Source organism: Meriones unguiculatus, chromosome 8 (assembly GCF_030254825.1).
Source record: "Meriones unguiculatus strain TT.TT164.6M chromosome 8, Bangor_MerUng_6.1, whole genome shotgun sequence".
Classification (NCBI taxonomy): domain Eukaryota; kingdom Metazoa; phylum Chordata; class Mammalia; order Rodentia; family Muridae; genus Meriones; species Meriones unguiculatus.
The window spans coordinates 8,418,853-8,445,032 of record NC_083356.1 but is presented as its reverse complement, the minus strand read 5'-3'; the positions used below and the strand labels follow the sequence as shown (position 1 = coordinate 8,445,032).

The window sequence follows — 26,180 nt, the reverse complement described above, 5'->3', positions numbered from 1 at the left end:
GGTTCCCTGGTAAGAGGAACAGGGGCTGTCTCTGACATGAACTCAGTGGCTGGCTCTTTGATCATCTTCCCCTGAGGAGGATGCAGCCTTGCCAGGCCACAGAGGAAGACAATGCTGAGAGTCCTGATTAGACCTGATAGACTTGGGTCAGATGGAATGGGAGGAGGACTGGGGAAGGGGCATGAGAGGTGAAAAGGGAGGGAGAGTGGGATTGGGAGGGGATGAGGGAAGGGGTTGCAACTGGGATACAAAGCAAATAAATTGTAATTTATAACTAAAAAAATTTTTAAAAGAAGAAACTATGTATGGCTCCTCTTCAGATGGAGACATCTGTTGGATAGAGTGGAAACAGCTCTTTTCTTACATCTTTAGAGCTATTTTGTAAATGGACTTCACAGAGATAAAACACATTGACTAGATTCTGCAGTGGGACCACTGTGCCAAGGGTTCAAGCTTTTAAAAAATGTGAGACATTAAATGCTGTGACTAAGAGAGCTTTAGGTTAAATCCAGAGTGTCTGTCATCCTTTACCTATATTTCTTTCCAGTTGTAACATTGTTTACAGCCTCTTTAACCAACAACCAAATAGGTATGGGACATCAAAATGTGCCAACACTCCTATATCCGCACATCAAACCCAGGTGAGCAGAATAAGGAAATGCTGCTGGGATTCCTGGTACATTCCTTCACTTCCTCTAGTCAGCGTTTCTGAAGTTTCTGAAGTTCTACCGCCAGTGGTCTATCATCTAACACTACTGCTGTTACAAAACCTAGTTTTTTCCTTCTGTATCTCCTGTTAGCCAACTTTCCTAATAAGTGTCTTTTTCTTGTCACTAACTTTATCCAGTGTTCCACAGAATCGATTCAAGATCATATATGTTAACTGGCATCCCCCATACCATAATTCTCATTAGAACACCTATGGGACATATCCACATACAGATAAATACACAGCTAAGTAACTATTTTGGATTCAGAAGTAAAAAAAAAAAAAAAGTACCATCAGTATAACTTATAACCTGTGTCATTTGTTTAAAAAGCAGCTTAAATACATGAATGAGTCTGTAACACAGTTTCAGAAATTTGTTTCATTAAATCTATTTTTATCATATGTACTACATTCGCAAAAATTAGTTCTATTTTAGCTACCTAACATCACTGAGTGTCCACTTTGTAGACTATAACCTGATATCATTGCAAGGGCTTTAGACAACTGTCACAGGTAAGGAAAATGAGACAATCCTGGAGCTTCAAACTGTTGTATCTTTAACTGGGGAATTCCACCTAAGGAAACTGGCAAGGCCACAAACTGTCTCAGCCAAGTCTTTGCAACAGCACAGATCTCAATTCCACCCACGTGAGCAGAGGCACTTCCATACATAAAGCACGTCCCTAATAACGGCCAAACCTGCACAGACAAGCGACCGGCTACACTCTGTCACCTAAACCCAGTAAACTGGAGCATGAGTTGGGGTGATTTTTGTGAATTCTCCTGAACAACAAGCCTAACTTCAGGGGTTCTCAGGGAATGGTGACATGAGTGAGCTGAGGCATGCAGAGAGTTAACATGTCTCTTCATGGACACCGGAACCAACCACCACTGTTCAGCCGAGAGCCTAACACTGCTCTGTTCGTAATGTGGGTGTCACCTAAGAGATGGTCACCTAAGAGATGGTGTGTCTAACTTCCGACTGAGGGACTCTATGTGGTGGGAGTCAGGAACGCACCCGCCACTCTCCTTGAGAGCTGACGGAGGTTTTAATATTCAGATCCAGGGATCCACTCCACAAGGCTGTTCTCTGTCACTAGAGGGCAGAAGCCATTCACTTGAACAGGGCGAGCATTCCGTGTGAGCGGTTGGGGAAGATTCTCAAATATGAAAGTTGCCAAAGTAACAGACGAAACCCTGGTTTGAACGGGAACACAACTTATGTCTAGGTTTCGGAAAAACATTTTTTTTAGAAAAAAATTACACATGAAAAACATTAAATGCAACATTTTAGATAACGTAAAAATCCTGTTAAGTTGGGACTGACTGGACGGCTCAGCACTTAAGAATTCTCACTGTCCTTCTAGAGGACACACGCTCAGTCTCCATGTCAGGTAGATTGCGACTACTGCAGGGGATCCCCCTCTTCTGGCCTATGAGGGTACCCACACACATACAGCATACACATATACATACATCCAAAATAATAAACAATAAAATGGATGTTTAAGGAGAGCCCTGTCCCGGTACTCACGATTGACATCAGTGTGAGCACATAGTGCTGCAGATTCTGGCCATGATGGTGCAGCATCTTAGCATCGGCCGTAACCATGACCTCCACGTATCTGGGGTAGGAGAGGAAGCGCTTGTGCCTGGAATGTAACCGACTCCTTTCACCGTCCAATCTGAATGCCACCGCCACTTCCCTCTTCACTTCAACATCTCCGGTCATGCTGCTGAAGTTGCGAGGGGGCAGAGCGGTTTTCTTCGTTTGGTTTTCTGGAGAGGAGGATGAAGTAACTCAAGGTGAAGCCGTGAGACTGGGTGTGATTAATATGGTCCACAAAACGGAGCAGCCACAACACTGACTGCGACATCATGTCTCCAGAGCAGCATGAGCAACGCTGACTCCAAAGCTTTATTTCAACAGGTCTGGCTACTCAAAAATGTTTATTCACCAATGAGCAGAAAAAAAAAGTATCAAGAAATTCCTGTTTTCTCAGCTAGGCACACTGGGTTCTTAACTCACTGCTAGTATTTAATCTCATCACACAGAAGTTACAATTGTCTAGTGACATTTCATAGAGTATAGAAGAAAAACAAACTTTGACTACCCAACACATGAAAGCAGCATTAACCTCTCTCCTCCTAAAAAACAAAACAAAACAAAACAAAAAAACCATGTCCCAAAAGGCAGCAATTCAAACCAGAAAATCAACCGTTGATATAAAATGTATGACTGTGACATATAACAAAACTGATGATTTTTCATTGTTTGCTTATATAGAAAATTATTAAACACTGTAATTATAGGAACTGCTTTTAGGTACCATGTAAGAAACAGCATTTAAATATTTGATTATATGTGCTTATGCAAAAAGTTCATGAATAGCATGGCTGTGTGTGCTATTTCTTTTCTCCTTCATAATCTCCCTGTCTTCTCCTTTCTACTTTCATGTTCTGTTAATTTTCCTGAAATTGATGGGTGGTTTTATTTTCAGCAGAAAAGTGGACCAAAGGAGTCAGGTAAAAAGAAGTTATAACACCCGGATCATAAGCCAGATAACCAACAATGGAGATTTTTGTGTGCTATAGTCACTAAAATGATTCACTTCATTTAAATATGAATGGAGTCCTGTGAAAGTAGCAGGCAATCAAAGCCATTAGGCCTGGCTTCATGTCTTTTGCTTTACTGTGTCCTTATGTCTGTAAACTGTTCCCTGTTATCTTGTAGGATTCCTCATCCACCAATTGTCAGTGAACAACTGTTGCCCTGGAGAAGATCCCAGATGACCTGATCCATATAATCTCTGCCTATCAGCAAAGACTCAAGGTTTGTGTTTAATATGTTTGTTCATTTGTTTCCAGGTTATTGGAAACAAACTTAGTGAGCATTTATACACGTCACGAATGTTTAGGAATTGAGGCAGTGCACACCACACCCCATTAAGCTTACATGCCAGAGAAGGGGACTGAAGCACAAACTTAAAAGATAAAATTTTAGGTCCTTTAAATGCTTCGATAATAACACAACCAAGCGACAAACTAGTTTATGCCGCCCACCAGGCTCGCTGACACTTGGAAGTTGGTAATACTGAGCAAGGACATAACTTCTTTGAAAAGCCACCAGTTAGATGTGCAACCATCCCACGAACTGCGATTCAATTAACTCAGCAACGTTCACCAAGTCCCGGGAGGTCTTCCCAGCAGGCACAGAGATGAAGAATAGATGGGGGGCCCCAGAAACTCACCTCTCTTCTATTACCGAGCAGTCATCAGCAAGGTGCTCAAGACCACTCAAGTGCAAAATGAACTAAAACTCAATTAAAGAGCCAAAAGAAATGGAGGAACCGTGAAGCCCTTAGAAGGAAACATGGGGACGTTTTTCGTGACTTCATTGAAGTCACGAAATGTGACTTCATTGGGTCGTTGAATGTGACACTAGAAGCCAAAGGAAGAATGACAAAGCTGGAGAATTATAGGACACGTCACACAGAAACCTTGAAAAGGAAGTAGTGAAGTTCCCTTCTCACCTCACAAGAGAGAAGATCCAATAGCCACACCTAAACGAAAAGGCGCAGTGATTTTTTTTTTTTTTTTTGTGATCCTCAGTACAGATACTGATATGTAGCAACGCATTTCAAGATCTGGCTCCACAGTGAGCGTTTTCGGCTCCTAAAGGATGCTGTGGGCCAATGAGGTGTAAAGGGAAAACGGAAGGACACCATAATTTGTCTGCCGTCACTATATTTATTATCCAAACATATCTCAGTTTACCTACTTATGAAATAATCGTAAGAAAATATACAACTATGGAAAAATAACTGAACAATTTATTAAAATCTACAAATTCATATTTTATTAATACATGGGAGGAATGAATCTCGACGGTACAGCAAGTGAAAGAAGTGAGAAAAGTTAAACATAGCATATTTCTATGTAGGTAAAAATTAAAATTACATATAGGTACAATAATACTACCTTTCAAAGTCTCCACCCTGCAGGGTATCAAAGCAGAGGCTGAGACTCATAATCAAACTTTGGGCAGAGTGCAGGGAAACTTATGAAAGAAGGGGAGATAGAAAGACCTGGAGGAGACAGGAGCTCCATAGGAGAACAAAAAAAAAAAAAAAAACCTGGGCACAGGGGTCTTTTCTGAGACTGATACTACAACCAAGGACCATTCATAGATATAACCTAAAACCCCTGTGCAGATGTAGCCCATGGCAGCTCAGTGTCCAAGTAGGTTCCCTAGTAAGGGGAACAGGGGCTACATATCTCTAACATGAACTGATTGGCCTGCTCTTTGATCACCTCCCCCTGAGGGGGGCAGCCTTACCAGACCACAGAGGAAGACAATGCAGCCAGTCCTGATGAGACCTGATAGGCTAGGGTCAGAAGGAAGGGGAGGAGGACCTCCCCTATCAGTGGACTGGGGAAAGGGCATGAGTGGAGAAGAGGGAAGGAGGGTGGAATTGGGAAGGGAAGAGGGAGGGGGCTATAGTTGGGATACAAAGTGAATAAACTGTAATTAATAAAAATGAATTAATTAATTTTTTAAAAGTCAAGGAGATCAGAAATTGGAAACAAGTATTATTTCTTCAGATGCTGCAAGGAAGATAGCAGAGTGATAGGGAGAGAAGTGCAGTTACCTTCAAGCTCACTGTGTTGTGCTGTCTCAAACACTCACAAATATGTAGAACATAATTAAATATCCCACTGTATCAATATGATAGCTGGCATGACTATCATATTCTATAGTTCTGGTAACACTAGTTAAAGCAGTAAGATGATGAAATTAAACACACAGAATGAATATGAAGGAAATAGTTTTCCTACCTTTTAAGAGTTAACACATAAAAACTTCTTCAACTAAAAATCCCCAAAGGCTCAATTTAAAAACTCTATAATTGCCCATCCTGAACACAAAAATAAGTAAATAATAGAAGGGAAATAGTCAGAAAGAATGAACTGAGCTTTGGCATGGAAAGATGCCTCTGAAATAGTTAAAAGTAAGAACTTTGGCGGCATTTAAATTTTGATCCCATTATTTGGAAATGCTATTGCCAAAATACACAAATACATATATACTAGTGAACTGTTTATAATGGGCCCAAACTATGGAAACAACCTTAACACCAATTTCTACCAGCATAGGAGGCTGGTAGAAAATTGATTAAATAAGTACCTTAATATCTCAGTGTCTTTTAAATGAGAGCAAGTTTATGTTACTATTATAATTTTAAGAGGTAAATGGTATCTACTAATATGACATCTATTAATATTTCACAAGCTAAAACCTGCATTCCATTGCCTTTTCTTAGTATTTATCCCCAAGCATTGTGACTAATGATGATGGTGACCTCTATAAATACCTTACATAAATAGCCATTACTCAAAGCACACTTGCCACCCAGAATAGTGACACATGACTGTAATACCAGCACTTGGGTGACAGGGCAGAAGTAGCAGGGGTTCAAGGCCATCCTCAGTTGCATACAAATTTGAGACCTGGGTTCCGTGAGACTCAATCCCGAGATGCCAAAGCACACTTGCCAATCCAATCACATCACCTCCATGCAATGCTTCCCTTTCTATTTCTGTCCTCAAGTCATTGACTAAAACTGAGTCTTGTCTTTTATTAATAGCATATTATAACAGGAAGCTTAGTCTAACACTAATCACAAGATCATCGCTGTCACACTCGGATATAAAATCTTTAACACTTTTGTCAGAAATAACGGCCCAGGGCACAGCGTTATAACACAAAGAGAATATTTAAATGAGTAGTTACAAAGGTCGTATATCTCTCAAAATTATCACTATACAATAATATGATGAGAAGCCCATTTTTCTGCTTAAATGTCTGATTGGCTCTCCATGCTCAGAGTTTTCAGCTTCTGGTGTCTAGAGATGTCAGCAGCAGCTTCCTGCTACCCACAACTCAGTTACCACTGTATGTCTATCCCTGGGACATCTGTCAGGCTCTTACCCTAGGTCCTAGCCTCCTGCTCTGTCACTTACCTTTCAAATGCTCCTTGCGTCACTACTGTTTTAACCTGCACACTACTTTATCTAGCTTCTGAAATTAATACACAATTGCTCTCTTTGAAAAACAATCATGCTTCTAAATTCATTTAGCTTTTCTCGACCTTGGAACTTTTGGAACGAAGAATATAAAACTATGTTTTAAAAGGCCTCCTAAATGGTCTAGCCATTTCACCCTGTCTGTACCTCCATTTATCTTCAAGTAGAATTCTAAAAACAAAAACTACTCCCTCGTTTCATTCTCATTCAAGATGAGACCAAGTAGACCTTCGCTAGAGTATCTCCCACAGGACAAATTCTAAGTCCTTCTCAACAGCTCACCACCAAGTACCATCACCTCACCAAGCTGTGAATTCCCTAGCAAGTGAGAACACTGCTGGGCAGCATGTTCTTCTAAGCCCATGGAGAGAGCAGGGGAAGGCTTAAGATGAAGAAGAGATAATAGAGGAGAAAGACAAAAGACAAAGGGGGCATTGAGACAGGGATAATCTGAGGAATAAGACAGACGAGCTTAGTGGGCTGCATCGTCAGCATAAAAAAATACTAATGCTCTACACAACTGCATCAGCTCAAAGACAGACCCACACTGCCTGAGACACTCCCGGTACCAACCCCAGGGCTACTGTCTGCGCACAGCCTAAACTGTATTTGACCGGGAGAAAATTATTCCATAATTCTTCAAAACACACAGCCATTAAGTGAAGGCATAAGATCCAACTGCCTTCAATCTAGTGTATCAACATTTGAAAATCACCGTTCAATGCACCAAAGCTTTAAGAATTGTGAACCATATCAGATATTATGTTTTCATATTTACTCATGGTTTAAGCTGTATTCTGGATCAATTATATGCTCTGCGTCTCCATGCTATTGAACTAATACTACCAATAATAACAATACAAATATTTACAGTGTTGAATATTTATCAAGAACTAGTCCAAGCCCCATATGTTCACTTGGTTAGTGTTAACAAGAACTCTCTAGGAAATACTCACTGTCACTAGAATCAATTTATTAATTAGTGAAAATAGGAAGAGAAAGATTGAGTGTAGCAGCCATGGTAACATGGATAATAAAATAGAAATCTGAGGTATTATTTTTAAACTGATGGTATTCCATAGCATAGAGGCACAAAAATTTGCAGGTCTCTAAGATTTCTCATTATGGAACATCTCAAGAACATACTTTAAGAACATAGATTATAGTTTGTTTATTTTTAAATGCTGAGTTCTGAAAAATTTTACAAGGTAATACATGGAACTCACCAACAGGCAATAAATGTACAGAAGATTGTGGCCTTTCCTCTGAGATAAAAGAATGATGACATCATCAGTCTTTATTGCAGACTTGGGCCAGTTACTATTACTGAACAATTTTTAAAACACAGAGACATGTGACGCAGGTTGAGTGAAATGTTCATAGCTGGCAACTGAATGGCATAACAAAGAAATGAACTCATATTTACTTAAGATAGGCTTTCAAATGAATACAACATCGCATGACTCCGCTAAAGCCCACACGTGGCACCACACCAAATGAGGAGAATTTAGCTCCAATGTCACCATGGAAAATGTTGCTTCTTGGAAACTAAAAGAAGGAACTAGCTGGTCATGCCCATGAAAATATGAGTCTCATCTTCCTTGCACTACAGAAACACAGAGTTGGGCTAAGACCTAGACATCAAGGCTGGTAGGTCTACTGAGGACAAAGATTTCAGACCAATCAACTACTGTCATTTTACACAGTGTCCCAAAAGAGGATCCCTAAGCACAGTTTACTTTACTTACTAAGTGATGCTAAGAATTTTCGTTATGTGTAGATGTGGAATGTCATCAGGAACTATTCACTTCGGGCTAGAGGAAAGACTCAGCGGTTAAGAGTTTGCGTTGCTTTTGCAGAGGACCTGGGTTCTGTTCCCAGCACCTACCATCGTACAGCTCATCACCATTTGTAATTTCAGTTCCAAGGGATATGATGTCCACCCCTGGAGCCTTCTAGCACCACAAACATAGGTGGCACACCACAGATTTAGGTAAACACTCATATATAAATAAATGAATAAATCGTTTTAAATATTTCATTCCAGAGATCCAGGGATGTTCAATATAAAATATCAATCATTTTAATATATCACATAAGTGGGTTAAAGAGCATAAATCACATGATCATCTTGCTAGATGCAAAAAAACACCTTTGAAAGATCCAACATGCATCTATAATTAAAATTTTAGAGAGAACATACCCCAACATAAATAAAGACTGTATATCACAAGTCTATTGTAAGCATCATGCTAAATGGAGATAATATAAAAACATTCCTACCAAAATAAGGAACAAGACAAGCTGTTCCCATTCCTATTTAATATAGTGCTAGATGTATTAGCTATAGCAATAATAGAAGAAAATAAAAGGAACAAAAAGAGGGAAGGAAGAAGTCCAAGAATTCTTATTTGCAGGTCATAGTATCTTTAAGTATATCTTATGAATAGTCCATATTAAGTTATAGTTGACAATAATTAGAATCTTTGCCTACTTTTCATGAGTAATGAATCATAAGTTTAAATACATAGAGCCAAAGATTCAGATTTACTTCCCTAAGCATCGGCAACTAAATTACATGTTTTGGGAGCAGGAAATAAAGCTATGAAATAAACTTTATGGTTGATTAGTGATCTAATATTCTCTAAAAGTATATATTTTTGTGCAGCGATGAATAGTACTCAGTGCCCTGAACAGACTAGACAAATTCTAGTGCTGAGCCACATCCCAGCCCTCCTGTTTCATCTTGATGCAAACTCTTAACAAGTTGCCCAGGCTGGCCTTGAACCTACTCTGTAGCTTACCCAGTCTGGCCTTGAACCTCAAATTTTCCTGCATCAGACTATGGAGTAGCTGGGATTACAGGCGTGTGCTACCAATCCTGAATAGTACTTACAATTTTTGTGAATATATTTGTGTGTGTATAAACATATATGTTCTCAGTTCACAAATTTATTCTTTCATAAATCATATATGTACATATATTCACAAATCTTTCAAGCCATTTGAACTTCTGTCTTTTACCTGCTGAGTAAATCTAACTGAATAATGACTGTGTACACCAAAATGATGTCCTTTAGACATAACATTCTCCCCGAGCCATCAGTTTGCTGAGTCGCAGCAGCCAGCCCTCTTCTTCGCTGCTCTTTTCTTGTGTAACAGAAGCCCATTAAAACCAAGTCTATTCATGGATGCAGATACAAGGGGTCTAAAGAAAACATTACCAAACAGTCTGTTGAAGAAAGAAACTGGGGGTTCGACTTCCTGTCACCCTCTGCTTTGTAGAGGATCTTTCTGTGCACCATGCTGTCTGACTGTCTGTCTGTCTGTATTTCCTTACCCCTAATAAAAGCCTTTCTCTACCAAGAAATAAATGAAGAGAGAAAAAGACAGAAAGAGGGCAAGAGGGAGGGGGAGGAAAGAAAAGAAATCAAGAGTAAATAAAAGTACAATTGAAAAAAATCGATGATTTAACAAAATCTGTTCATCTTCCACACAAAAAAAATTTTCAGTGAAATTCAGCATCTACTCATTATGGAAATCGTTAGTAAACCAAGTACCTAGCATAATAAATTAAATCAGTTGTGAATTTAGGATGAATTCTTTAGTCAATAAGGGGTGCCTAAGAAAAACCTAGAACAGATATTGTATGTATCAGAAAAGGTTAACATTGTTCCTAATTTGTGACTGGTAATGAGACAAGGATTTTCATTACAATTGTTCCTAGGACTATTCTAGCAGTTTCAGCTAATGAAATAAGCAAAGAAAATGAAGGATTGAAAGATTAGAAAGTAATAAATAGAACTTCTTGGTTATTTATAATCCTAAAAGAATGAACAAATTATTAAGTGTTGCAAAGTTGCTGAATGTATAGGTCAACACAAAAAAATCTGCATTATTATATAAAGGTAGTAATATACAACTATAATTATAAGACTATCTAGTATGCAGAAGGAGGACCCTGGGTAAAATGATCAATCCTCACTTAGAAAGACAAATGGGATGGACATTGGAAGTAGGAGAAAACAAGAAACAGGACAGGAACCTACTGCAGAGGGCCTCTGAAAGACTCTACCTAGAAGTGTATCAAAGCAGACACTGAGACTCATAACCAAACTTTTGGTAGAGTGCAGGGAATCTTATGAACGAAGAGGGAGATAGTACGACCTGGAAAGGAAAGGAGCTCCATAAGGAGAGCAAAAGAATAAAAAAAATCTGGGCACAGGGGTCTTTTCTGAGACGGATACTCCAACCAAGGAGCATTCATGGAGATAACCTAGAACCGCTGCTCAGATGTAGCCCATGGCAGTTCAGTGTCCAAGTGGGTTCCCTAGTAAGGGGAACAGGGACTGTCTCTGACATGAACTCAGTGGCCTGCTCTTTGATCACCTTCCCCTGAGGGGGGAGCAGCCTTGCCAGGCCACAGAGAAGGACATTGCAGACAGTCCTGATGAGATCTGATAAGCTAGGGTCAGATAGAAGAGAAGGAGGACCTCCCCTATCAGTGGACTTGGCGAGGGGCATTAGAGGAGATGAGGGAGGGAAGGTGGGATAGGGAGGGAATGAGGAAGAGGGCTGCAGCTGGGATACAAAGTGGATAAAGTGTAATTAATATAAAAAATTTAATAAAAAAATTACATGTCTTAGAAAATATGTAGACTGTAAAAATATAAAGTAAATATTGTTGTAAATAGCACATTCATTTAATAGGCAGAAAGAAAAATAACAAAAATACACAATATTATAGCAAGAAAAAATCTATAAAATATTTAGAAAATTAAAGAATAAATAAATAACAGAACATATTGATGGGCTAGTAGACACAGAATATAACAATATCACTTCACCAGGCCTGGAGGGATGCTCAGTGATTGAGAGTGTATGCTGCCCTTGCAAAGGACACGAGTTCAGTTCCTAGCACACATATCTGGAGGCTTACAGCCACCCGTAACTCCAGCTCCAAGGGATCTGACTTCATCTTCTGGCCCCCATGGGCAACTGCACTCATGTATACAAACACACGCACATGCACGCACACACACACACACACACAGAGAGAGAGAGAGAGAGAGAGAGAGAGAGAGAGAGAACTGTTTGGGAAGGTTTAGGAAGCATGGCCTTATTGGAAAAGGTGTAGGACTGGGGCTGGGCTCTGAGGTTTCAAAAGCCCATGTCATTCCCAGTTAGTCCCCTCCCCCTCTGCCTCCTGCTTGTGAATCTGGATGAAGTAAGCTCCCAGCTGCTGCTCCAGTCCATGCCTGACTGCGGGCTGTCCTGCTCCCCACCATGACAGACACAGACTCCCAATCGGCTGGTCGGTATTGTAATGAAATGTCTCAATAAGGCTTCCACAAACAGTCCACTGATCCTGATGTACTGTATTACTCTACCATCTGGGGCCCTCTATTTCTCTTAATTAATTACTTTCAGTGCTCTAAATGGTCCAAGCACTTTCTCAGCTCCAAAGTTCACCACACTTCCACTTTGACGTAAAACACTTTCTACCCTCCCTCTTCCCCAGGCTAAGTGTTCAACTTCTGTGTTTTAAGTACTGCATTATTGTGTCAAACAGACTTTCTATGACTAATACGCCCTAGCTAGGAACATCCCCTAGTAGGCTTCAGAGCATCTTCCACGGAAAAGTTATTTTGATACCAAAATTCCTCAGCTATTTACCCAGAAATCACTTTATGTACAACTGTTATGGCAAGAATATGAAAAAACGAAATACAATATGCCATTTTGTCTCACAGAACAGATAACACAAAATGTAGGGCTGAGAGGTGAGGTGACAAAGGCATACTACAAGCTTAGAAAGAATTCAAGATGGCTGTGCTCTAACTGGTAAGATATTCTATTCCCTGGGATTCTAAACCTCACATCATAAGCTTGTAGAGATCATGCCAGGCACACTAACTAATGATAAGAGAACAAGTAGACCCATCTACTTGACAGGAGAACAACTAACCCGTCTCTGTAAGTCACAGTTATTATGAGATGCAAAAATTAATGACAAATTACAATTTTATGTCTATATATCAAGAGCACCCAGGTATTTATTTAACCGGCTCATGTTTAAAGAAAAACGTTGTCACGTTTTTAATTTAATTTAATATGTTTCTGTGGAAAGAAAATATTTGAATAAAATATCCAAATTTTTTAAATGATGACTAAGTCTAAAACAAGACAAAATGCAAGGTAGCAAAGGAGAGAGACAGAGCTCTATTGCAATAGGATAAGTGGACATAAGAAAGGATGGTACTCGGGTCAACCAGGCTGCTGAGTGAATAACTGAATACAAATGTCAGAACAGGAAGCAGTCAGAGCTAAAGCAAAGACTGAAAAGTGTTCTGAACAGAATAGAAGAGCAGGTGTGTCAAGGATTTCAAAGGCAGATTCTGAGCCACAATTCCTCTTCCTCCAAAAACTGATAAACACATGGGCCCAAGCAAGTCCACGTGGGCCAGGAGATGCCAGACTTCCCAGCAACAAACAGGAGGAGTTTTCCCTATAACAACCAAAGGAGCAGAGGCTGGATCACTGGCCAAGCTGGCTAGATAAACCAGTCAGAGCTGGCAAGCTCCAGGCTCAGTGACTGGCTATTCTTCAGACATGGAACATTCTTTTCCTCTGATCTGCAGGCCAGCTCAAACCAATTCATATCTATGTTGTAATATTAAGGACTCAAAGACAATGGGAAATAGATTTAGAAAAGCTCAATTAAAAGTCATGTCACTCTTCACTGTTTTCATCCTTCTTCCTCTCAACAAATGCCTTATGAGTCTCCTCCACAATGCAGAGAAGTAAGGTGACCTGAGAAAGTGGCAAGGCTCACAGGATCCCACCTGCCCACTGCCAGATGTATGTATCTGTGCACTAACAGATGTTAGTGGAGCTCTGAAGTCTTGTTTCATCTCAGTGAACACTCCCAGGCTTCTTGTCCTGGACTCACTTTGTAGACCAGGCTGGCCTGGAACTCACAGAGATCCATCTGCCTCAGCCTCACAGAGTGCTGGGACTAAAGGCGTGCGCCACCGTGCCTGGCTTATTTTGTTTAGTTTTCCTGTTGGCATTTGTAAGGCTTTTGTTTGATGTCTGTTCTCCTTTTCAGATCTTTTGCTAGCATCCACAGGACTGTACCTAAGCCATAACTGATGTGAGGTCCTGGTATCCAGAATGGCTGGCAATAGCCAACATTTATACGGCCTCAGGGCAAACAGTGAACTCTGACCTTGGAAACAATTTAATCTAATTCACCAAGACTAGAGTTGAAATGACCCAAAACCATTCAGAAAGGAAGTCACTTTCCTTTTTAACTATAACCTACCGTGAACTAAACCTGTAGCTCTCATCTCTTTAAGATAGTCTCTTGAAGATTCAGCTGTTGAAATAGGGAAGGATACTGCAAGAATTTATAAACAATGATCGAAAAGAAAAAAAAAAACACCTTGTAAAACATTTCACTAATTATATTCACAAATATCCACTTTTACAAATGAAATGATAATTAGTAGCTAATGTATTAGGTCACTAATTAGTTGTCATTATTAACAACTAAAAACGTACATATTAATTAGAATTAAAATGAGAAGAACACATTCATGAAAATAGATCCTACAGTTATGTTTTGATAAATATTGGATCGCTATTTGTACATATATTAATTATATGTACACTGATAAACTATATTATTCTATGTACATTAATAATCATATGTAATTAATATAAGCCAAATCCCAGTTTTCTGGTTGTTTTTCATTTGTAATTCTTATCATATGTCTTTAGTATAAAAAAAATCTTTTAAAGCAGAGCATGTGGCTTTTTTGGAGCATTTTCCTGCTGAATGAATGCTGAGCATGAATATGAAAGCCTGCGTATCACTATGAGACATTATGCTTTCAGATTTCATTATGCTTTCAATGTCTCTTGGTGGTTTTCTTCTTACAAAGCCGCACATCATTAAACAAGCTGCTCCTGAATAGTCAATCAGATCGGGCGTGAGCTGCCTTCTATAGCGTCCCATTGTGAAGCTCTGCATAGCCATTTGTGTTCTCTTTGAAGCCATAAAAATGAAACCCTTATGCTCCTATTAGAAGCATAAGAAGAGCATCTGCTGTGTCGGTAGATTTACAGTACAGCCTTAGCTGCAGTGAGAGTCACGCCAAGTAGCAGTCCTCGAACAGCAAAGGTTAATTAAGAAGTGAATTCCCAGGGAAAACCAGCCGAGGCCCTCGCATCATCACAGGCCACTGTGGACCGCATCACAGCATTTGGAGCCATGGTTTACGAACACCTACAACCTCAAGCAAATCCTTCCTAATCCCACTTTTTTCTTTCAAAGATTTTACTTAATTTGCTTTTAAAAAACATATTTATACATACGAGTGCTCTGTCTGCATGTCTGTCTGCAGAAATGGGGATCAGGTTCCATTATTATAGATGGTTGGGAGCCACCACATAGTTGCTGGGAATTGAATTCAGGACCTCTGGAAGAGCAGCCAGTGCTCTTAACCATTGAGCCATCTCTAATCTCTAATCCCTCTCTTTTGTCTTGACTTTGTATTTTAAGATAAGTGCAGGTGCCTTTTCTCTGTGGCTTTTATGTCATTGTGTGAATAATGAAGATTCATGCATATTCGTGGACCCAAAACTAACTTCTGTACAAGTACATGTAAAATATTTTACCAGTAATAGATTTATCCTGTATAAAATTCCATGATTCCGTGATTCCTTAATATAAATATTAAGTAGTCTGAATTTTAAAAGAAAAAGAGGATGAAAATACAACTCTAACATATAACTGGATCTGAAAACAGTTTTGCAAAGAGACAGAGAGAGAGATTATCCAGCATCTCTGGGCATCCCCTGGAAAAACTCTCAGACAATGAGAATGGGGAACCATTGCTTCTCATATCAAAAACCTGAAAATAGCTGGAGAGATGGCTCAGCGGTTAAGAGCACTGTCTGCTCTTCCAGAGGTCCGGAGTTCAATTGCCAGCAACTGCATGGTGGCTCACAACCCTTTAATACCGTCTTCTGATATGTGGGTGTAAATGAAGATAGACCATTCATATACATAAAATAAATAAATAAAATACTTTTTAAAAAAACCTGAAAACGACCCAACCTGTCACTAGGAAAACAGATACGGGTGCCATAACATACTCAAGCTCTTAAATATTTTACAGCATGAAAATGGAGAAACTGCCATGACAACACCGAAATAGATGCACCTGAGAAGCAGGGCTGAATTGCATGCTGGTCACAGAAACCTGTGAATGACATGCTTCTACTAAAGAGAGTTAGAATCCTGTAGGCTGCTACCGTGTGGGACTGGGAGTAAGATTCCACCAAGAAAATCGGATTGATCAACTTTCTGTAACCGGCAGACTGAAATAAAAATGGCCTATGATTGTCCAGCCTAAGTTCTATATACTGAATGCATACCTGGGCCTTTAATTTACTACAAAAATACCTTAAATGGATAATTTCTAATGGATCCTTTATAGGAAAAAAAAAATCATCTTTTTGAAAACACCGTTTAAGAAAAGCGACATCTCACAGGTGTATGTAATTTAACAGTTGGACTTACACACGTAAGAAGTAGGGGGTAGCTATGAAAGGCAGGAGTGGTGGTTTGGGGAGATGTTGGTCAAAGGGTACTTAACCTGTACCTAGAATAAGCTCAAAAGCACAACTGTGCAGCAGAGACAGTGTTGATGAAAGGGGGTGCAGCCTTAAAATTTTTAATAGCAGATGTTTTTAACCACAGAACCAAATCCATAATGTATATATTCTTCATATGTAATAAATGGTGTATACAATTTTGTCAATTAAAAATAAAACTGATATGATAAAATATGATAACCAATAAAATTTTTACGTAGCATCACAGTTCAGCCAATTGGTTTCCCTTCAAGGTTTACCTGAGACGTCACAGGGCTCGCGAGAGCGCGCAAGGGAGTTCCTGTTTAGTTCTTGCCTGTATATCAAATGTGGCTTGTTGTGGTCGTCTTCATGTTCACGCCCGTCGGCTTCCATGACTGGCTCTAGGAAATACTCTCCATCATGCGCTCTGAACGTCCCCATCTGGAACAGAAAGCATGACATTGGTGTTCATCCACAGCCAGCGTGTAGCGAATTCACACTGTGCCGCCGGATAAAGCGGCACACAGCCGCTCAGGCACACAGTGTGCTTACCTAGCTAGCAGCACATGCGTCCCTAAGTCCCGGTGGAACGAACGGAGTTCCCAGGAACAAAATGGCGGAACCCACTCACTAAATGATATCACCCGAACCCAAGTTTCCTCTCTGCGGCTCGTGCTTCTGTCCACACTCTTCGGAATGAAGTCGCAGAAGTACAGACTTCCCCGATTCGGCTGAGACAGCCGATATTCAAGCTCTCAAAAGGAAATCTAGAATCTCTTACAAAAGTCACACGTCGCTCCTTGGATCTATGGAAGGCATTGCAGGGAGAGACTTTTGGAAGTAGATGAAGGTCAGAGCAGATAAGATGGCCTGGCGATGGGAACTCAGAACTCGCTTAGGAGAAACGAGATGTGAGGAAGAGTTTTTATAAAGAAGAACCTACTTTCTGAACTCTAGAATCCAGCATCAAACTTGCTATGGATATTTGTACTTGGATCGCATTCCCAAGCTTAACATCTCTAAATCCACTTGGTTTTTGTTCAAAACTGTTGTTTCTGCAACGGTTCATTCTTCATGAAATGGCTAACATATTTCCAGATTGCTAAAACAAACAAAGAAGCAAACCTTGGGAGAATGGAAGGATAAGACTTTCTCTTTTTACGCCACGCCCACTGCCACAACTTGAGAGTTCAGCTCCCATAGGATGACCAAAATTGAATGAATTCTCCCAAATTTAACCACTACTTCCATGATTGAATATAATATTCTGTCCTTCCTAAGCACAGAAACAGAGCACTACATTCTAGAGACACTCACCTCCTACCTCGTACAGACCTTCCTTCGAATGCATGCAGCATGTTAAATCAACGGGAAAGGCCAGCCATTGAATTAGCGGCATTGCAGCAAGCACACAGACAACTAGAAAGGAGAAATTTGAATCCATCCCACAAAGCAAATACCAAAGAACGAATGGTGTAAACTCCTGAAGTAAAACCATAAAAACACTGGAGTAGAAATTGAGAGAACTCCTTTATAACTTTGAAATAGGGCAGCTTCATAATGCATTTTAAAAAGTGCCCAGGATGGGGGCTGGAAGATGATACAGTCGGTCAAGTTTGTGTTATGCTGACTGTGCACTCCCAGCAGCCAGGCAAGCAGTCAGACACAGTGATGCACGCCCGTGATCCCACTCTAGGGAGGCAGAGCCAGGAGGACATCAACTGGTGCACCACAGTTCCGATAAAAGACCCTGTCTCAAAAAGAATCAGCTGAGCTCTGGAAGAGTTTCACCGATGAATCAAAGCAAGAACCTAAGAGCAAACAATATCCGTGGATGGCTAAACAGTCACCACCTTTAAGGGCAACATTCTGGCCACTGGGATAGGGAATCCCTCAAACATAGAGGTCAGAAACCGTTCACACATGTTCATTCACCTGTAACTCATTTCAATATCATAACAGCTCTTTGAAATAAAAATTATACTTTCTACTTCACAGGTTAAGACAGATAAGAAGCAGGAAGTTGCATAGCTGTTGTGGTCTGACTCCGTAGGTGAAGGCACTTGTTCACCAAAGCAGGAGACCTGGGTTCCATGCCTGGAATCCTCTGGGTGGAGAGAACAAACTGACTTCCACATGCATACTTGGCATGCACAGCCACACACACACACAAACACACACACACACACACACACACGAGGGGGGAGAGAAACAAATGTAAACAAAACTTAAAATATGTTTAAAACATCCCTGACAGGCTTGTTTGTTGGAATACCGAACATTTGCCTTCAGGCTGGTGGCGCTGTTTGGGGAAGCCATGGAACCTTCAAGAGGCACAGCTTTCGATGGGGGCCGTGGACAACTGGGAATGGGAAGGCTTTGAGGTTTAACAGGCTGATCTGACTTCTGTCTGTTTTCCCCTTCTAGGCTACCATGCGGTGACCAGTCACCAACGAGTCTTGCCACCGTGACTATATCCCCTCAATTCTGCCAGCCAATGAAGCCATTCCTTCTTTGTTATGTCAGTTATTTCTAAATAGAGCAATGAGAAAATTAAGAAAGTTGGTACTGAGGAGTGGGCTGGTTGGTGAGATATATCAGAGCAGATCACATGGCTCTGAGGCCTTGGATGTGGCTTGTAGGGGCTTGTGGGAAAATCGGAGCTTCAGTACAGAAAATCCCTAGAACTTCGTAAGCAGAGCTTAATGACCATCCCGGTGAGAAGTCAGACTTTCAGAGTGTTGGTGGCAATGTGAACAGTGCTGGCAGTAATGTTCGTGATACTCCAAAGGAGAAAGAGAGCACTATTGAGAACAGGGATAAAAATCAGGCACGTTATGGTCTCATAAAGAATCTGGATGACTTCTGCCAAAATCCCAAGAGATTAAGTCAGGCTGAATTCAAAACTAAAGAACCAGTGTGTTTGGTGAAGGAGACCTCTAACCAGAACAGAACACAGGCTGTTTTATGGTTACTGCTTACTGCAGTTATCCAGGTCGGTCAGAGCAAGAGAATAACAAGTGGAACAGCAATGAAAACTGTGCAGTGTTGTGGCAAAGGAGGCGCAGACAGAGTTGTAGACAGGCTGGTGAAGAGAAAGCAGCTTGAGTTTGTTAAGGCCATCAGGACCATTGGCCAGAAACCTCATATTCTGCTTCTGCCCCTGCCCAGCTCCACCCACCAAAGCCTGCACAGAAAAGCCTAAACTGAAGGTGCCACCAGAGGGTTCCCTGCCGCAAAAGCAACTATGTACAAGTTTCCCCAGGATCAGCACGTGGAAGCTGATACGACTGCGACCCGAAAGTCAGACTGCATCTCAACCTGGCTATAGAACTTAGTAGGCCTGTCCATATGGCACCGGCTTTACAGGTATGGAAGAGGCAAGAATAAAACAGTCCTGCAGGCATGTGACAAGGTCCTGTTGGTCACCGATTCCAGGCAATACATGTCAGAGTTTGAGTCCCTGTACAGAAGACCTTAGAGGCCATGATATGAAGTTGTGAAGGTTAAATGTAAGTTGCATTTGAGCCCACAGACATAAAATATAGCAGGATCATAACATATCTGCCAATGAAAACTAAAGGCCTGAGTGGAACCAACCCCCCAAAAAGACTATGTTTGTGTTTTATGTAGTAGGCTGGAATGATTGAAATACCTAAGTCTGTTGGAGCCCAGATGATTCTATCACAAGCCCCGGAGGCTGGACATGGAGATGCAGCATTTGGTGCTTGCCCTGCTGAGTTTGGATCTTCTTTGGTCTCTTTGAGAATAGGAATGTTTGGTTTACGACACTGTATACTATAAGTACATGACTTTTGTTTGCTTTGTTTCCATCTTGAAGGGATACAGCTAAGAGATTGCTTTGAGTCTCAGAATAAAATTGTGGATTTTTAAACAGTTTTGGGAGCGTTAAGACTGTTGATATGTTTGACGCTCAAATGGATGCATTTTGGATCTTGAGATGACCATGATCCTACTATTATGATCTGATTGTATCTATAACTTGTATGGTTTAATACTTGGTCCCAAATTAGTAACACAGGTTTTGGAAGCTTCTAGAACCTTTAGAAGACTGATCCTTTTTGAAGGGAGTGGGTCACGAGGGATAGCTTTGAGGTGTTAGAGCCCAGCCTCACTTCCTGTCCACTCTGTTCTTCCAGGTTGCAACACAGTGTGGTGCCTCACTGCCTTCCCTGCTATGGTGGATTGTATCCCCTTGAACTGAAAGACAGAATGAAGCTTTCCTTCTTTAAGTATCTTTTGTATCAGGAATTTTTGTTACAGCAATGAAAAGAGTAAACAACACAGTAATTTGTACATGCCCAAAACACATGTATATACAAGCAACACTAAATGGACTTAGTAGGAGATATATATATATTATATAACAATAATTATTGTTACATGTACATATATGTAATAATAGTTTTAAAAAAGAAGAGTCATAAATTTGAGACAGTAGGAAACTCATGGGGCAAGTTAAAGGGGAGACAGTGAGGTGTTATGCCAATACCGTATTCTTATAGGAAATTCTCAAGAAATAAAAATTTAACCATCTTGTAAAATTTGAAATAATACAGTAAATTCCCCAAGGCAAGAAAGATGCTAATATAATGCAAAGACAAGGAACAGCAAGTAGGGAGGAAAGAGAGATTCCAGGTAGAGACAGCCAGACTGAAGCTGGAAGGATGATGTAATAAATTAGCGAGGAGTATCCAAACCAGGGCCTGAAAGGCTTGGGGAGGCTGGGAAGTGCTCAGAACCCTTAAGTACTAGAGAAGTGAAGCTGTACCAATAGGAAGTAGGAGGTTGGCAATGGCTGGGAGAGGGCAGATCACTCAGTACTCATCACTGCTCAGAATACACAAATGTACCTTTACCTACATTCAAGAGATTGTATTCTCTACCGAGCAAAGTGTGGTTCTGTGATAAACAAACCCACCAGTGAATTTCTGAGCTATAGATACTGTGACAAGCATTGTTTTGGTGACAATTCGTTTCCATTTCTTAACTCTAGCTACCCTAAAAATCATTTAGTATCAGCTGTTAAAATTGTTTTAAATTCCATTGTAAATGATAATCGTATACTGTAAGCTGTCATCTTAATGTAATGATCACTAATGCCACTGAAATGATCATAGCTCTCTCTACTGTAATTATGATAGCGTCAGGATCACTCCATTCATATCTTCACTTTCTTTATCTTTCCAGAATTTAAGACATTGCCAGGAACAGCAGAGAGTGCATATCCATAGAAACAGACAACAGGCAATTACCATGAAAAAGCACCTGAGTTATCATGTCACCCTTCAATGATTTGCTCATGCCTTTACTGAACAGTCTTGAATTATCGTAGTGTGGAGACTTCTGACATATCTACCTATAGTTTTCTTTCATGCCAGCAAGTCAAGGGTTTAGGTTCTCTTAGGTTGTATAATAATATAACCAACTAAAATTTTAATGGCCTACACACTAGAGGTTAATATGGCTCAATACTAGAATGCATGCTTAGCAAACACAGGGCATGGATTCAATCCCCAACACAGCCAAATAAAATAACCGAAACTCAGTTGGGCTTGCTGACTGTAAAACACTGAGATTATAGTATTTTTAAAGAAAATGCAAAGCTCTGCAGAACTTTTATTTATTGAGTACTTTTCTAATGCGCTAGCGTCTTGCATATTTCATTAATTCTACCAATGTGGATTTTGAAAGCCTAACCACAAACCATTACTTTTCACTATGTACCCAGACTCCAGCATTTGTAGCTTTCCCAGAAAACTAATTCTGCCCAGCCTATAAGAGGTAACAAAGAAATTGTTTTTGAAATCTGAGCACATGAGTCCATGGGAAATGCTTTTCTGCCTTTAAAAAGAGCCTGCTGAGGAGGAGAAATATGATCATACGTTGGGGAAAGATGCAAATAGACACGAGCTGGCCTGCTGCTTAGCTACAACACACCTATGACACCGCTGTGAATGACACACTGTTCCCAAGAAATATAAAAAGAAATCATTATATATCTGTTTGCTTTTCTTTTGATCAAAACGGGCTCAAGGTACTTCTATTTCAATGTTTCAATAAAACCCACAAGATCTGATCTGCACTCCCACAAGAGAGGAAATGGCTCTGCCACAGCCCATCAGCCCCTCAGCTGAAGCTGTGTCTGACCAGCTTGCCAGGAGCAGTGCCTGTGCAATGGGCAGGGTCCCCTCAGAGTCTGTGTGATTTAAGATGCTCCCAACACTACGTGACGAATTTGTTTCCAAATCTGATTTCCCTTTTTATTTATCAAGGAAGGACTGTTAACATTTATCAGTTTTTCTATAGCCCATTCCAATGGAAGGGACCCTCCTCTTCAAATAATAAAATATATTAGGGTTATGCCAAAAGGCTCCCAAGAAAGCTATTAATTCAAATTAAAAAAAAAAAAAGAAACTTGGAAGGGAACCTGGTAAGGAATTTGAGGACTTGATGAAACAGGTGGTTCATAGAATCACATTTAGCTCATCCATATTTTTAGCATCCTGTCTATCTTCAGATGAATGCTGCAGACTAACTCAGATGGGAGCCAATAAGGTTGCACTTTTTCACTGACCAGCAATCACTCTGAGACTAGTTTTCACTTGCACAGGAGTTTCCTGATGATTTAGAATAGTGACTGAATAACTGGTTTCGATATATTCCACTGAACATAATTTGTACGTGTTTAGAAAATATTTTTACAATTGTATTCCCAGAATGCTATTTCAGTATTATGGCCTTCATTCACATATATTTTTCAGAATATATGGGTGACACACATACTGTTACTACAACCAATAATGAGTACTCTGATTTTGCAAGGATATATATATATATATATATATATATATATATATATCAAATGGAATATTTTCCCAAAATACACATAGTTCACTACACTAAGCCTGGACACTAGAAAAGATGGATCTGCTGAACTGAAAAGTTTTTTGATCTCTAATGACAAAGCATACAATGACAGATAGATAGATAGATAGATAGATAGATAGATAGATAGATAGATAGATGATAGATGATAGAGAGATAGACAGACAGATAGATATGAAAACATAGGCATGATATAGCCACTCTTCTTGCCATGAACAAAGTGTAAATGCTGTGAACTAACAGACCACAGGCAAACCTCTGAGATTTATCATCTGCTAATTAAATCCTGGACATCTGGTCAACGTAAAATGGTTTCGATGGCTCTCCCTTACTATAAAATCTGCTCATGCTTCAAAAGAACATACTATACACAAACACAAGTTGGGTAAGTGGCTGAATTGCTGATGAGGAAAACTTAAGAACTGACTCCAGCAGCGAAAAGCAGACACTTAGTGGCATAAGATTCCTTAAAGATGAGCCGTCTCTCCTCCGACAGCATTCCTCACTTTCTGCGTTCTGCGGGCCAGCCAGCTCCAGATTTCAGTGTAAAACTGACAGGAGGTGATGAAAAGGAAATGCACAGCTGATAAATCTTCAAACTTAATGGCCTTTGTCCAAGTTCTATCCCATCAGGACTAAACAGAAACAAAACTCTGAGCCAATCTAACCTAAAAATGCAGATGGTCAAAGGACTCAGACTGTGTGCTCCAGCAAACATAGAGAAAGTCTACAGCATGTCTCTCTCTCTCTTTTAAGGCTAGAAAACATCTAAAAACCCAGTGGGGAGATAGCCATATTCTTGTGGGTCTGGGTAGCACTTTCCACAACAGCCTTTCTTAATACCTCCCTAAACCACTGGTGAAAATATAAAACCTACAATCACCATAATAATGAAAAATTAAAACTAAAAGTATTAGGAGCTGTTTTAGCAAGGATATGACAAGATATATTCATGACATACTGCCAAAATATGGTAAAACAGAAGAATAAATTTTAATAAATAAATGCAAACACATGTATATGTTGGATGTTCTACTATCTATATCATGCTTCGTAGACTATCTTTTACCAGTCCATAACTGATGGACTTCCTAGAGACAGGAATCATGGAGAGCAATAATAAACTCCCTTGCTGCCAGCAAAGCATGTCTACAGTTCTTCCACAGAAGAAACAAAAGCCCTGCTGATCACCAGCTACAAGGCATCCTCTCTTCTCGTGGGAAGTGAAGGCTGGGTAACAACCACAGGGTTCACTGTGTACACTGGGCATGAGAACATGCAGCTAATTCGTACTGCCAAGCCCCAAATACCTAGATCATATGGGAAAGAGAGTACGCTACGTTGTGACTTTGTTTGAGTCAAGAGACAGTTCCCCCGTGAACATTTGTTGACAAGATGAATATGGCTGATATAATGGAAGAGGAGAGCAACATGGTATTTGATGGACAGAAGGGCAGCCTGTGGTAGGCTGCTTGTCACCAATATCTATGTTCTTTGCTTCCTTCTGGAAATCTCTCTGCCACACATTTCTAGTCATTTTGCTCCTTGAAAAAAAAAAAAAGCCAAGAAACACCTTTTCATTGATACTTTGGAATGACTATGACCCTTTTGGGCTGAGATAGCCAAGAACCAGCTGGCCTGCTCCATGCTCTTACTATCTAACTGATTTATCTAGCATATGAATATATCATAACTAACACACACAATAACATCAAGTGTAGGAAGACTCAATCAGAATACCTCTGTGTTACTTCTTCCTACTCATCCAACCCTAAAAGTTCACATATCCGTTGCTTAAGGAAACTTGACACCATATTTTCATTAAGCATTTATATGCACAGTTTCTATGAGCTGCTGGCCTTGACAGCGCTGAACATAACTACCCAAGAATACATTGGGACCTTTTAAAGTTGCATCCAGATATGTGCTCCTGTGTATGGAGGTCAAAGCACAACCACAGATGTCATAAAAACCTTAAGCACCATTCATTCACCTTGTTTGTGAGACAGGGTCCCTCCAATGTCCTGGAACTCACCAAGAAGTCTAGGCGGCTAAGTCATTATACCTGATTGGCTAATTAAACAGCCTATACCTGGGCAGGGCAGAATAGGGTAGGTGTGGCTAAGGTTCCCCTGGCTTTGGAGAATCCCAGGAGGCATCAGGGGAAGGAGACAGACAGAAAGAGAGGAAGGAGGAGGACACCAGGATGGGTTAGCCTGGAGAAAACACCACGTGGGCAGAGGAAAGACTCCAATAATGGCATGAAAAGGCCCAGATGGAGAATATAAGCAAGTACCATGGGATTCTGGATGTAAGGTAGTCCAGAAGAGGAGGATTAAGGCGGATGGCATCGGATGGGGGCTGGGAGTTGGATGGTGAGGATATTGAGACATTGTAAGTCAAATATCTGCCTGGCTCAAGGTAAAATAAGGCAATTATAAATCAAACATGTGTCTATGCCTTGTTATTTGTGATAGCGAGTTAGAAAATACCACCGTGGTATTCTTAGGGCCAATAATAAACATTTTATAGCCCAACACTCATTTTCTAAATTTACTTCAACAGTTTTTTCTAAAATCACATTCTGACATTTGCTTCTTGAAGAATGTGGGCAAATACAGGCTAGAATATTAAAAGTAAAGGTGCAGAAAATCTCCCATATTGTTATTTGAGTATTTGCGAAAAAAAAAAAAAAAACAACATTAATACAGGGGGTCTGGCTAGATGGCACAGTAGCTAAAGGTGCCTGCTACCGAGCTTGGAGATGTGAGTTTGATTCCCCAGAACCCACATGATGGAAGGAGACAATCATGTTGTCCTCATAAAT

At 40.3% G+C, this 26,180-nt stretch overlaps 1 protein-coding gene across 3 annotated transcripts in view; it reads right to left on the bottom strand.

Moving 5' to 3' along the window:
* Positions 1–26,180, bottom strand: part of Adamts20 (ADAM metallopeptidase with thrombospondin type 1 motif 20) — a 117,775-nt gene that overhangs the window by 87,461 nt on the left and 4,134 nt on the right. For all 3 annotated transcript variants that reach the window (XR_009593580.1, XR_009593579.1, XM_060388762.1), the window contains exons 3-4: positions 16,723–16,885; positions 2,244–2,488 (exon numbers count right to left, since the gene is read on the bottom strand). Coding sequence is in view for 1 of the 3 variants with exons in the window: in XM_060388762.1 (XP_060244745.1) it covers positions 2,244–2,488; positions 16,723–16,885 (408 nt within the window). In the remaining 2 variants the exon portion in view is untranslated. The remainder of the gene's footprint in view (positions 1–2,243; positions 2,489–16,722; positions 16,886–26,180) is intronic.